At 48.9% G+C, this 13646-nt stretch overlaps 1 protein-coding gene across 1 annotated transcript in view; it reads right to left on the reverse strand.

Moving 5' to 3' along the window:
- Positions 1-2239: 2239 nt before the first annotated feature.
- The window catches only part of CPAMD8 (C3 and PZP like alpha-2-macroglobulin domain containing 8), a 1208079-nt gene continuing 1196672 nt past the window's right edge, over positions 2240-13646 (reverse strand). The window contains exon 43 of the mRNA XM_086946939.1: positions 2240-2503. Within this exon, the coding sequence (XP_086803065.1) occupies position 2503 (1 nt within the window). The 3' untranslated portion in view covers positions 2240-2502. The remainder of the gene's footprint in view (positions 2504-13646) is intronic.

Here is a 13646-nt window from a genome sequence, read left to right on the forward strand (position 1 = left end):
TATTTCTCCCAGGCGCCCTTTTTAGGGCACCAGTCGCGGGAGCGGCCTCAGGAGCGCGGGCCCTGTCTGGAGAGGGAGAGCGGCGATGAGAAGAAACTGGCCGGGACTGTCGCGCGGCCATCAGCTTCATACGGCGTTCCCGAAGGCACTTCGGCTTCATCTGTTGACAATCGCTGCATTGCTTCGAATCGTGGTGCTCACCAAGGCACCACATGCAAATAAGGTGCGGATCAGTGCCAGACATCTGAGGTGCACAGCCTTTCAACCCGGAGAGCATTGCACACTGTTCCGGTACAACACCAACGGTGTCGAGAAAGCCCAAAAATCGGCCAGGAACTGCTGGTTTCCTGGGTCCGCGTGGGACGCGGAAAAGAAGAAAACTGATGTTGGCGCGCCTGTGCGGGGCATATATGGCTCCGCTGAAGTTGCGTCCATGGACAACGTCAGGGCGGAGCCATACGGCGCCGCCATCCGGCGCGCAGAGGTGCTGTTGCGCAAGATTTTTCAGACCAGTCTGACGCCTGGGGATATTCTAAGTTAAGGAATCTGCGGCTAGACGTCTCTATCAGGTACATCCAAAGCACCTCTTGTACTTCCGATTCGAGGTAGTTGTGTGACTTACTATTCTGCTTCAAATGGACCCTGTGGGTTTTCAACATATGCGTGGCCTCAGTCACAGCTAATCCATAAAGACATGTATATCAAGTTTTCCTTTCCTGGATTACTGGCTGGTCAAGAGAAGATCTCACCACACAGCCAAGGCTTCTACAGAGGCAACTGCAAATCTGTTCTGGAGACTAAGACTTACTCTGAGCTAAAGCAACTATCATTTCGTACCAATATGCTTATCCTGTTTTTGGGTGAAATTTAACACTACTCTACACTAGAGGTTCGTTGACTGACATTTTCAGAGCAGTAACATGATCGATCTCCACATGCATTACTGTCTGGGTGTGGAGATGTCAAGATAATCTGCATTTGGTCAAGTGGCCCTTTGACATCTGTTTCAGTAAGGTAAGCCTCTTCCCACCTTTCACTTTACATTCAGTTTGTTTTTGATGTTTGCTTTCTTTTATTGAACGAGAGAATATTCATTTACCTGATAAAGCATGTGTATCAAATAAAGATAAGTTCAGGAATTTGTATAGCGCACCACTCACCCGGAGGGTCTCAAGGCGCTTGAGGGATGGTGGGGCATTATTTATCGAATAGCTCCAATGTTGGAGAATAAACAAGTTACTTTTAACTGAAATTCTCCAACATTGCTTTCGTAGATGCACATGCAGTTTTCGTTTGTCCCATTCTGAGGCGTGGGATATTTCTTGTTGGTGTTTTAGAAATCAGTGGTTTGGTGGCCTGTTGAGGGATTAGAGTTCGGTGTACTCTCATCTCACTGGCTGGAGTGTGAGTCTTTTGCAGCGCAGAACCTGTACTTCCTGGAAGCTACTCATATCTGAGTTTCTTCTCTTGGGCCTTGACAAAAGAGATCAGGCTACTTTCTTGACATCAGGTGACATCAGATATCTCTTTCTTCGGAAATACTTGACCCAGCTGCACATCTGCCACAGGGCAGCTGCCAGCTGGGTACATTGGAAGATGCCCTGCCGTCACTAGAGCAGGGCTTCTGCTACTTATTTTGTCTGCATGAAACTGTCATATTATGCATGTTGTAGGGTACAAGCTTCTTGCATTTAAGGGACATTTCTGTATGCTTCTACTGAGAGAAACCCTTGTTTTGTATTTTTTTTTTTGCAAAGCAAAATAGATTGTTTGACAGCAGCCAACAAGATGCAGCCCAGAAGATTTTCTGAAAGTGTACCCACCACACCGTTGGAAGTACTTGCATATAAACAAATTCCATCCGGCAGTTATGGCTCTTTAAATAGGGAAGAGTGATCCTCTGCCCTGAAGGAGGAGAGGACCGCAGTCACCCACCCAACACCCTTGCAGGCCATTTGCCACAGACTAAATGAGGTCAATATCTTATTTCCTGGATAAAACATCCCCAAAGAGGGAGTTATTTAATATTAAGATATTCACAGAGAATGATTATTCTTGCAGTACATTCTACCAGCCTTAGTATTGAAGGCATACCACAAGACTCAATATATGTCACGTTTTAATTTCAAGCCTCCTAGAATTCTAACAGCTACTATAGCCGGACACATTTTCTAGTTTAGTGCAGGTGGAAGATCAAGCAAATCAGAACCATTTTAATGAAAAATGAAATACACCGGTATAAATTTGGAAATAAACATTTTTAAATAAACACAGATACATATTTAAACCATTTTATAAAGAATAATAATAATTAAAAACAAATCAAGGCGCCTCCATTTATATCAAATTCCCAACAGAAATCATGGAAATCCGACATTTCAGACGCATCTTGCCAGTAGCTTGTGAGTTTTAGCTTTCTCCAACATGTCCTTTGTATGAACATAAAATGTACAGTAAAAAGTTCATATATCTTCTCTAGTCCTCATGTTTAATGCCATTCTTTCTGTTGTAAAAAAAAAAGAAATGAAAGGAGATTTATTTTCATGTTTAACAAATCCAAACTATTAATCAAAATGCAAAAAGCAGATGTTCGGTTTATTAATGATAATGTTAACAATAAAGAACACATTATTTGTGCTTTCCATTGACATTTTTTATTCATCTGGCTTCTGATGCATCTTTTCCAGTTCTGTGGTCTCTTAACTAATTATTTAAATGGTACTCTCTGTATATTAGCTGTTCCAGGCGTTTCTTTACATAATGATAAGTATATTTTACATAAATCCACATTAAAACTACATTATCTTTGATACCTCGGTATGGTTCCTGAACCATTGGTGTGACTATGGGCCAGATGTACGATCGATTTGCGACTCGCAAATTGGTCGTAAACCTATTTGCGACCAAAAATGTGGCATTTCTGTATATTCATATGAACGCCTTTCGGTATCCAAAAATAGCATTGCAGCCAATTTGCGAATCAGAATCGTTAGCAACCGTTTTGTGCGACTTGCAAATGTAGGATTGGTACTTATGAGTCCCAAACTGTATGTTCGTGGGGTGTCAAAGTTTGCAACTTGCACTGAAACACCCGTTTGCACATGCAATTTTGCACTGATTCCATTCAGGTGGTAATTGTGTACAAAGTATTAAAACTGACCCAGAAAGCGTATGGGGTTTCCATAATGGCTGCACTTTATGTGAGTGCGATGAGGAGGCGATCCCTGGCTGCCCAGCAGTGGAGAAGGAGGAGACAGGAGAGGATCTTCAGAACCAGACTTGCCATGTTCCAACACACTGAGGAGGAAATCTATGATAAATACAGGCTGAGTAGCGCTGTGATATTAGATTTGATAGATACACTGAAACCACATCTAGAAAGCAGTACCCTGCGCAGTAGTTCCATCCCCACTCATGTGCAAGTGTTGTGCTCAATGTACCTTTTGGCCTCTGTTAGCTATCAGGGGGTGATTGCTGTCACTGATGGGTTGACACAAAGTGCGCTGTGACGTTTCTTTAAGAGGCTCCTAGAGTCCATGATCATACACATAAACAATTACATATACCTTTCCAGGAATGCAGAGGAAATATACAATACCAAATTAAACTTTTACATGATGGCCGACTTCCCTCATGTAGTATGGTGTGTAGATGGGACAATTTTCCTATTTGTCCTCCAGCACATATTGAATATCTGTTCAGAAATAAGAAAAATACCCATTCCCTCAAAATCCAGGGGGTATGCGATGCTTATAATGTCATCACAGAGACAATGGCTAAATACCCAGGGAACACCTATTACGCAAGCATTCTCAGGCACAGTGGAGTAAAACAACGCCTGGAACGTGGAGAGTTTGATCGTGGCTATTTACTAGTTGATGTGATGCTGTAAAATAAAGGACACGTCTGTCTAATATCAGGTCCTGCCATGCTCACACTTACCTTTTATCTGCTAGGTGACAGTGCATATGCGTTACGACCTTGGCTTCTGACCCCATTCCTAGCACCCGCAGACCAAAATGAGAGGCGTTTCAACATTGCCAATCAACACACCAGTGCTGTTATTAAAAGGACCCTTGGCATGCTCAAATCAAGTTTCCGGTGCCTTCACAAAAGTGGATGTGCACCCCAGTATGCTCCGAAGATAGCTTGCAAAATTGTTGCAACCTGTGCCATTTTACACAGCATAGCAACCAGGCGTGGGCTCCACCTCAATTTTGAGGACACAGATTAGGAAGAGGCAGAGCCCGAAGCCCCTCTTCAACAGCCTGGAACCCGGAGCATAGTAGTGGAGGGGAGGCGCCAACAGGATCACATAGCAACAAATTATTTTGCAAGATGAGTTATGAGTAACACTGCCCTCACTGAAATGATTTACGCGTACACAAGATTGCAAACAAAAGCCACCTTTAATGTCGGGCAACACTTTTTGTGTTACATTTTCAAACTGTATAATTACCAAGTGGTAAACAAAATTGAAAAAAATGGTGGTCACTTCACCATACAAAGGAATGTGAACATGCCAAGCTAGGTGTCCATCAATGCTTTTTGCGGCTACATCCAAAATGCCCTGACCCTCCTTGGTCTCCAACAGGGGTACGTAGCTGCTTCGGCGCAAGGCACGGGCATCAGTGGCCAATACACTACTCACACAGATATCTGCTTACTATCCTGAGGGGCATCTCCAGCGCCTCTTCCTGTGTGGTCTGTAGCAGTTCAACAGCAGACACGATATACCCTAGGCCCCGGGCATTGTCATCACAGAAGTGTCTCATCTCCACCTGTAATGTAACGTTTCTTCTTGAGAGGCTTGTAGTCGAATTGGACAAGCAACCAATGAAACGACTTAGCAGGTCCATCCTAGCAGCAGCACTGTGATCACGATGTCCCTGATAGGCACTGTTGGCCGCCATCTGCTTGCATAATTCCTGTATGGCAGTGGTCAGGCTGACTACATTGCTATTCTTTGTTGTTGTTTGTGTCCCAATATCGTCAAAGCCAGCAGACCTGCTTTGCTGCATGTTATTCATGTTCCTGATCATTATTTTTAACTTTGTTTTGCAGGCGTTGAGTTTGGATCAAGGATTCCTCTAGGCTGACAAAACAAATGTGCATTGGCTTCATCTTCACCGCTTCACGTGCCTCATGACACCTTTTGCACCCACCCTGGTATTGGCTAACACTTGGCTCTAGGATGGGACTTGGTGGCAGAAGGGACCTCATCTTCCTCTATGGCTGCGGCCCCTGGTGACAATGACAGAGAGCAACATTGGGGTGGTGCGGTGCTTGGGTGATTGTCTGTAGGGATGAGTTCCTTTGCTACCATGTTGGCATCATCCACTCCCTCCACACTGGTGTCCTTACCATGTACCTCAGGGGGAATTTGTGGGACAAATGAGATACATTATATTCACCTATGTGATATGTGGCCCAATAAATGTACATATGACTCCTAAGCTGACTTATTGACTACATCGCCCACTATGCACCATCATGGTAACATATATTCTCCAGTATTAGGGGTGTCTTTCATAGATTCACATGCTTGAATATTCCCCGTCGTCGAAGTGGGAGTCCCACAGTACATAAAATAGCAGTAATATATGCATATATAAATAAAAATTACCATAATTATATATATATACATATACATACATAAAATACAGTAAAGTATCCAAAAATCTCAAAAGTACCATAGAACAGAATAGGCCCATAGAAAGCCTAAGGGAGAAACTCAACTTAGTAACATATCAGTGTCATTATGTTTTGGTCCACATTCCAGCCAATCAGGCTGTAGCTCCCTCTAGAACCTTCTCCTCAGAAGCCCAACTCCTCAGATTTTCTACTGCACGTCGTGTGAAGGGAGTCTCCCTGAGCTCTGCTCAGTTTTCAACTTACTTAGCTGTTTTTTTTTCTCAAAATGTCTTCTTCAAGGAAATCTTTGTTCAGACCTTGTCCATCCTGTGGAAATTTGCGTCTCTTTCATGAAGATCCACACAGTAAATGTATTTACTGCCTCTACCGGGACCATGAAGTGAAGACCTGTAAGTACTGTCATACTTTTCCACCTAAAACTCTAAGGGACAGAGAGGCCCGTCTCCTTCTGTGGCTTCAGAAGTTGAAGACAATGGACACTGTGGTCTCGGAGGATGAGAGTGTCTCTTCGTTCGAGGCATGTGGGCTGCTGAATTCATATCTGTGCATAGATCGCCGCCTAGTGTTGGGTCCGGATGATTGCACATTGTTGTCCTGGAAGAGTCTTCGAAGTATCACGAGATAGGTGGCTCCTCCCCTGGACTACAGTGCGCATGGGCATCGGCTCCATCCCCAGATTGTTTTTTTCCGCCATTGGGTTCGGATGTGTGTCGGTTCCCTCTGTCGGAACCGATAGTTGTTAACTCACTTAACTCGAGACCAAAAGGTCTTTAGGCTTGGCGCCGGTATCGTTTTCGTTCGGGTTTACTGTTTTCTCCAGCTCCGAACTCTCGCTGCCCTTCCGCGTGCTGTCGGCGCGGACGGGCCTACACGACGCTCCAGACATGGAACGGACCCCGTTTTAACGGTGCCCGGTTTGCAACGCGAAATACTCGCACCTCGACGTGCACCCAGTGTGCAACACTTGTCTGTCGCCGGACCACGACGAGGCCAGGTGCATGGCCTGCTCGAAGTTCCGGTGCAAGAAGACCCTCAAGATTCGTCGGGCTGCGAGACTCCAGGCCAAACTGTCTGCGCCCCCGCCGGACAACATCTTCGAGGAAGACGTCGGAGGCGACGATGTCCAGCAGGTTTCGGACTCTAGCCCTGCGTCCGAGGGGGAGGCCTACGACGCAGGGGACGAGGAGTTTGACGAAGCCGACGACGAGGTAGGGGACGACGATACGGCCATTGCCACCGTGGGGGATAGCTCTGATGAGGAGCACCCCCGGACTGACTCAGGGGTCGACCCCCTTCCTGCGGCCCAGGTCGAGGGAGCGCCTTCGGGCCTTACCCAAGACCATGTTCTAAGTCCAGCAGCCCCGCCTACGAGCCCGGCCACGGACATTTTGGAGGTGCCACTCACATTTTCAAAAACGAAAGTGAAGCCTTCGGGTTCAACAGCTCCGGCTTCGAAACCGAAAGTGAAAGCCGTACAGAAGGCTCTGGAGGCGTCAAAACCTAAAAAATCCAAAATGGCCGACATGGACAGTCCCGCCAAGATGGCCGACCCGAAGGCATCGGGGTCGGTGCCGAAGGCAAAGTCGTCCGACGCGGCTGCGTCAGCGCCGAAGATGGTCGCGGTCGACGACCCGAAGAAGGCTTCGAAGAAGCGTCAAGGCGATCCCAAAGCTCAGGCTTCCCCGGCCCCGGCCGTCGGAGCCAAGGAGGGTACCGCGTCGACTCCGAAGACAATGCCTCTCGCCGACACCACTCCCAAATCAGGGAAATCAAGCGAGGCGGTCACTCCCTCTCCAGCCCTTTCGAAGAAGGTCCAGGAGTCCCTGCAACGGATTCGAAAGGCCGCGGAGCTTCCCGACCCTGAGGCTGGGGTGTCGAAGCCCGCGCTGAAGCCGTCCAAGGCGCAAACGCCTATCCGCTTCACCCTACCGCCGAAGTCGACGCCAAAGGCCTTCGCTTCGAAGCAGGTGGCTGGGGTGCCCTCGAAGGAGGTGTCGACGCCCAAAGCGTCTCCGGTGGTGTCTAAACCTCGGCTCCAACCACTCCCGGAGGAAGAACGTCGTGAAGTCATCATCGACGCCAATACTGGGAAACTGTCCCTCCTCAAGAGAAAAATCACCACGGAGCCGGTGCTGGAACACTTTCGCATTCCTCTTAAAAACAAAAGGGACTCTGCGGGTACTTCAGCGCCTCTGGCGCCGGCGTCCCCAAGTGACCTGCCGCGTTCCCCAACTCGCTCTACCGCGGGGGATGACGACGAGGAGGAGGTCGAGTACAACTATCCGGCGTACTCGGATCCGGAGGAGGAACATGAACCTTGGTCTGCCGGAGGCGACCCTGAGGACCCGCAGTCGGGTCAGGAACCACATCTCTTTGCGGCAAAAACTTCGCCAACGGAGGACTCTGCTGCCTTCAACGCGCTAATCGAGAGAGCTGCGGCTAACCACGATGTCGAGCTGCACTCCGATCCTGTGGATGTAGACTTTTTATTTGACACTTTCTCTGTGGCCGAAAAGTCAATCAAAACTTTGCCAATGCTCAAGGGAGTGCTCAAGCACGCGCAGGAGGTCTTCAAGGAGCCCACTCGGGCACGTGTCATCAATCCACGCATTGATAAAAAATATAAGGCAGCGCCCTCGGATCCAACATATATCAAGGGACACTTGCCACTAGACTCTTTGGTTGTTTCCAACGCTCGCAAGAGGGCGAACTCACAGACAACAGGTGACGCTCCTCCCCCAGACAAAGAGTCGAAAATATTTGAGGCCTCAGGGAAACGGATTGCTGCACAGGCAGCTAACATTTGGCGCATCTCGAACACGCAGGCCCTACTTGCACGCTACGATAGGGCTCATTATGACACCCTAGAGGCACTACTGCAGCACTTGCCTGACCAGTACAAGGAGGCAGGGGAGATGTTAATTCAAGAGGGAAAGCTCATCACAAACGCTTCCATAAAATGTGCGCTAGATGTGGCCGATACGGCATCCAGGGCAATCAACACTAGTGTGTTGCTCAGAAGGCATGCATGGCTTAGGATTTCAGGGTTTAAACCTGATATACAAACGACCATCCTGAACCAGACGGTTAATCCTGACCATTTGTTCGGCCCTGAGGTGGATGCGACGCTTGAGAAAATGAAAAAAGATACAGACACTGCTAAATCTATGGGGGCCCTTCAGTCTCAGCAGTTTTGGGGTGGCTCCTTTCGCCGCTCCAATACCAGAGGCACCTCAAGGGGTCAGGCATCGCAATCCACCCAGTACTACAAAGCCAATGCCCAAACCTCATACACCAACAAGGGTAGAGGTGGCTACAGAGGCAACAACATCAAAGGCAGGGGACGTGGAAACAACAGCTCCAGGTCCACCGCCGCCAACAAGCAGTGACGCCTTGTCACTGCCCCCCGACCACACAACACCGGTCGGGGGGAGACTCCAGCAGTTCCTGCCTGCGTGGAAATCCATCACCACGGACAGGTGGGTCAAGTCTCTTATCCAGTACGGTTACTGTCTGGAACTTACCTCCACTCCACCGAACATACCTCCAAGAAGCCGTCCTATGTCCGGCGAGCACTTGCTCTTGTTGCAGCAGGAAGTTCAGGTCATGCTGCAAAAAGGCGCAATAGAGCTCGTCCCACTGCAGGAAAGGGGTACAGGAGTTTACTCTCTGTACTTTCTAATCCCCAAGAAGGACGGTTCCCTGCGGCCCATCCTGGACCTCAGGCCCCTCAACTGGTACGTTCTCTCGGAGCATTTCCATATGCTCACGCTGCAGCAGGTACTCCCTCTGCTTCAACAGGGGGACTTCCTGGCTACGTTGGATCTAAAAGACGCATACTTTCATATCCCCCTGCATCCTTCCCACAGGAAGTATCTCAGATTCACAATCCAAGACCAGCACTACCAGTTCAGGGTTCTGCCGTTCGGGGTCACCACAGCGCCAAGGGTCTTTACGAAGTGCCTGGCGACTGTGGCGGCGCATCTGCGACGCCAGAACGTCCACCCTTACATGGACGACTGGCTCATTCAAGCAAAAACAGAACAACAGTGCGCCGACCACGTGTCCCGCACCATTCATCTCCTGCACGATCTGGGATTCTCTCTGAACTACCCGAAATCCCATCTCCAGCCCGCCCATGTACGACAGTATCTGGGCGCGACAATAAACACTCTGGCAGCCACTGCGCAGCCAAATTCAGTGAGAATCGCCAGTATCCAAACGCTGATCCAACGATTCAGACCTCAACACTCGCTTCCAGCGAAGGTGTTCATGCAGTTGATAGGCATGATGGCCTCCTGCATCTCCATTGTCCCGCACGCGAGGCTACATATGCGTCCGCTTCAGGAGTGCCTGGCACGTCAGTGGACTCAGGCTCATGGGCAACTGACAGACCTAGTGTTGGTGAGCGGTCGGGCATACAACTCTCTGCATTGGTGGAATCCACAAAACCTTTGCAAGGGCCGACCATTCCAAGAGCCTGTGCCGCAGATTATCCTGACAACGGACGCTTCTCTCCAGGGATGGGGAGCGCATGTACTCCACTACACGGTGCAGTGACTATGGACACTACAGCAAAGGAAGATGCACATCAATGTGTTGGAACTGATGGCAATCTTCATGGCCTTAAAGGCGTTCAAAGTACATCTGTGCAACAAGGTCGTGTTGATCCGGACGGACAACATGACAGCCATGTACTACATTCAGAAGCAGGGAGGCACACACTCTCCGCAGCTGTCTCATCTGGCTCAGAGCATGTGGAAGTGGGCCATTCAGAGGAACATCTTCCTCATGGCGGAGCATCTCCCGGGCAAGGACAACCATATGGCGGACCTGCTCAGCAGGCACAGCCATCAAATGCACGAGTGGGAGATACATCCATCCGTACTCCAACCGTACTTCCAAAGGTGGGGTCATCCAGAGATAGACCTGTTCGCCACAAAGGAGAACGCAAAATGCCAAAGCTTCGCCGCCAGGTTCCCACACCCGCAATCACAGGGCAATGCGATGTGGATGAACTGGTCAGGCAGATTTGCGTACGCTTTTCCCCCAGCACCTCTGATACCGCTGGTGGCACGCAAGCTCAGGCAGCACTCGATGACTCTCATCCTGGTTGCTCCAACGTGGGCTCGCCAACCGTGGTACACCACGTTTCTGGAACTCTCCGTGGTACCGCATCAAAGGCTTCATCTCACTCCCAGCTTTCTGACGCAGAGCCATGGCGACATTCAGCACCCAGATCCGCAACAGCTCAACCTGGCGATCTGGCTCCTGAAGTCCTAGAGTTTGGCTACCTCAATCTTCCTCCCGATTGCATGAACATCATTCGTGAGGCAAGAAAGCCCACTACTAGAGCTTGTTATGCGGCTAAATGGAAGAGGTTTGTCATTTACTGTGTTAACCACGATATTGACCCGCTAGATGCTTCCATCCAAAACATCATTGGTTACCTGTTCCACTTGTATCAATGCAATTTGGCGTACTCTTCCATCCGCATTCACCTGTCTGCTATGGCAGCATACCTCCAGAATAGGCAACACCTGTCACTTTTTAAGGTCCCTGCTATCAAGGCTTTTCTGGAAGGACTCAAGAGAGTCATTCCACCAAGGACCCCACCAGCTCCAGAATGGAACCTCAATGTGGTTCTTACAAGACTGATGGGTCCTCCCTTTGAGCCACTGCACTCTTGTGAGCTTCAGTTTCTGACTTGGAAGGTTGCTTTCTTAGTAGCAATTACATCGCTACGGAGGGTTAGCGAGTTGCAGGCGCTCACCATCCAGGAACCTTTCTTCCAGGTACATGCTAACAGGGTTGTGCTCCGCACTAACCCTAAATTCTTACCCAAGGTTGTGTCTCAATTCCATATGAACCAGACAATTGAGTTGCCGGTGTTTTTCCAAAACCCAGAAACGCTGGCGGGGCGGATGCTCCACACCCTTGACGTTAAAAGAGCCTTGATGTACTATGTGGACAGGACAAAAGATTTCCGCAAAAACAAGCAGCTTTTCGTTGCTTTTGCCTCACACCACAAGGGAAACGCTATCTCCAAAGCTGGGATCGCTAGGTGGATTGTGAAATGCATTCAATTCTGTTACGCTAAAGCTAAACGCACTCTCACTATCCCACCGAGAGCCCACTCCACCAGGAAGTTGGGGGCCTCTATGGCTTTCCTAGGTAACATTCCCTTAGAAGATATTTGTAGAGCAGCCACATGGTCTACCACACATACTTTCACTAAACATTACTGTGTAGACGTGCACTCCAAACAGCAGGCAGCTGTTGGTCAGGCTGTTCTCAAGACACTTTTTCAGACTGCTGCAGCTGGCACGGGCGGCCGCCACTAATGGAGGGACTGCTATGTATTCTATGCACAGATATGAATTCAGCAGCCCACATGCCTCGAACTGCAAATGCTACTTACCAGTATGCATCTGTTCTTGGCATGTAGGGCTGCTGACATTCATATCGCCCACCCTCCTCCCCGGCGCCTGTAGCAGCTGCAGTCCTCATATATATATATGCTCATAGCATGGTCATCACTCACATTCTTCACTCCATCTCTGCCAATGGCTAAAAACAATCTGGGGATGGAGCCGATGCCCATGCGCACTGTAGTCCAGGGGAGGAGCCACCTATCTCGTGATACTTCGAAGACTCTTCCAGGACAACAATGTGCAATCATCCGGACCCAACACTAGGCGGCGATCTATGCACAGATATGAATGTCAGCAGCCCTACATGCCAAGAACAGATGCATACTGGTAAGTATCATTTGCATTTTCAGTCAAAGACCTCTCAAAAGCGTGGGTCGGAGTCAGAGATTTCTTCTCCTTTTCTTAAGAAAAAGAGGCTTGTTGAAATCTCTAAAGTTTTTTCCCACAGGATTTACCTCCAATTGTGCCTACGAGACCTGGCTCTCTGGCGTCATTGTCCAAAGCCATGCCTTCTTCCTCAAAAACGGGCACTGGCTCGTCGACGACATCAACGACGACAAAATCTGTGGATGCTGTCTCCACGTCGACGACGACTTGTTCAATGTCTTCGAGAACTACGTCGACGACGTCCACTTCGTCGACGACATCACACGAGGTGAGGCCCATTACCTCTGTCTTGAAGATCTCGTCGACGGCTACCAAATCCACCTCGTCGACGAAGAAACATCAGTCAACGCGCCATTCGTCGACGCACTCTTCGTCGTCGACCAAGATTACAGCACCGTCGACGGGCCATTGCCCGTCGACGGGACATGCCTCGTCGACGACTGCCTTACCGTCTACGACGACGACTTCGTCGACGGTTACCACCTCGTCGACAGACCACCCTTCGTCGACGGGACCGTCTTCGTCGACGAGCAAGTCTATTCCCTCATCGACGATACCGTCGACGGCGAAAAAAATCTTCGACGATGAAGACTAAATCTCATCCGTCAACGGATTTATTGCATGTGGACACAGTGCAGACGCCTCAACCGGCTTTTGACTCTTCCATCACCACGTCGATGAGCTCGTCGACGCTGTACCATTCTTTGGCCACGGCTACCACCTTCACAGTAGTCACTGCTTCCACGTTGAAACGTCCCCATTCTAAACTGTTGTAACTCCCATGCTCCGAAGCTAGGAGGACTGCAATTACCTTGTCTACTATATGCTGATGATATCGTTCTCATAAGTTATACCAAGGTAGGACTTCAACACCTCCTGAATGCAACACAATGCTACTCAGATAAAAATGAGCTCACAATAAATCTTGAGAAAACCCAGACAATGACCATCAGCAGGAAAAAAAGGAAACTAACATCATGGTACTGGAATAAGACAAGAATTGGAGACACCCCAATATATAAATACTTAGAAGTGAAGATCGACAACGGTGGGCAGTTCTACGCCCAGCGAACGAGTATTCGAGGGAAAGGGCTATCTTTGGCAATTTCGCTGAAGTCTCTAAACCACAAACTTTCTGGCTCCTCTCTTCTGCCCTTGACGCTAGTAATC

The sequence above is a fragment of the Lissotriton vulgaris genome, chromosome 12 (genome assembly GCF_964263255.1).
Source record: "Lissotriton vulgaris chromosome 12, aLisVul1.2, whole genome shotgun sequence".
NCBI classification, from domain to species: Eukaryota; Metazoa; Chordata; class Amphibia; order Caudata; family Salamandridae; genus Lissotriton; species Lissotriton vulgaris.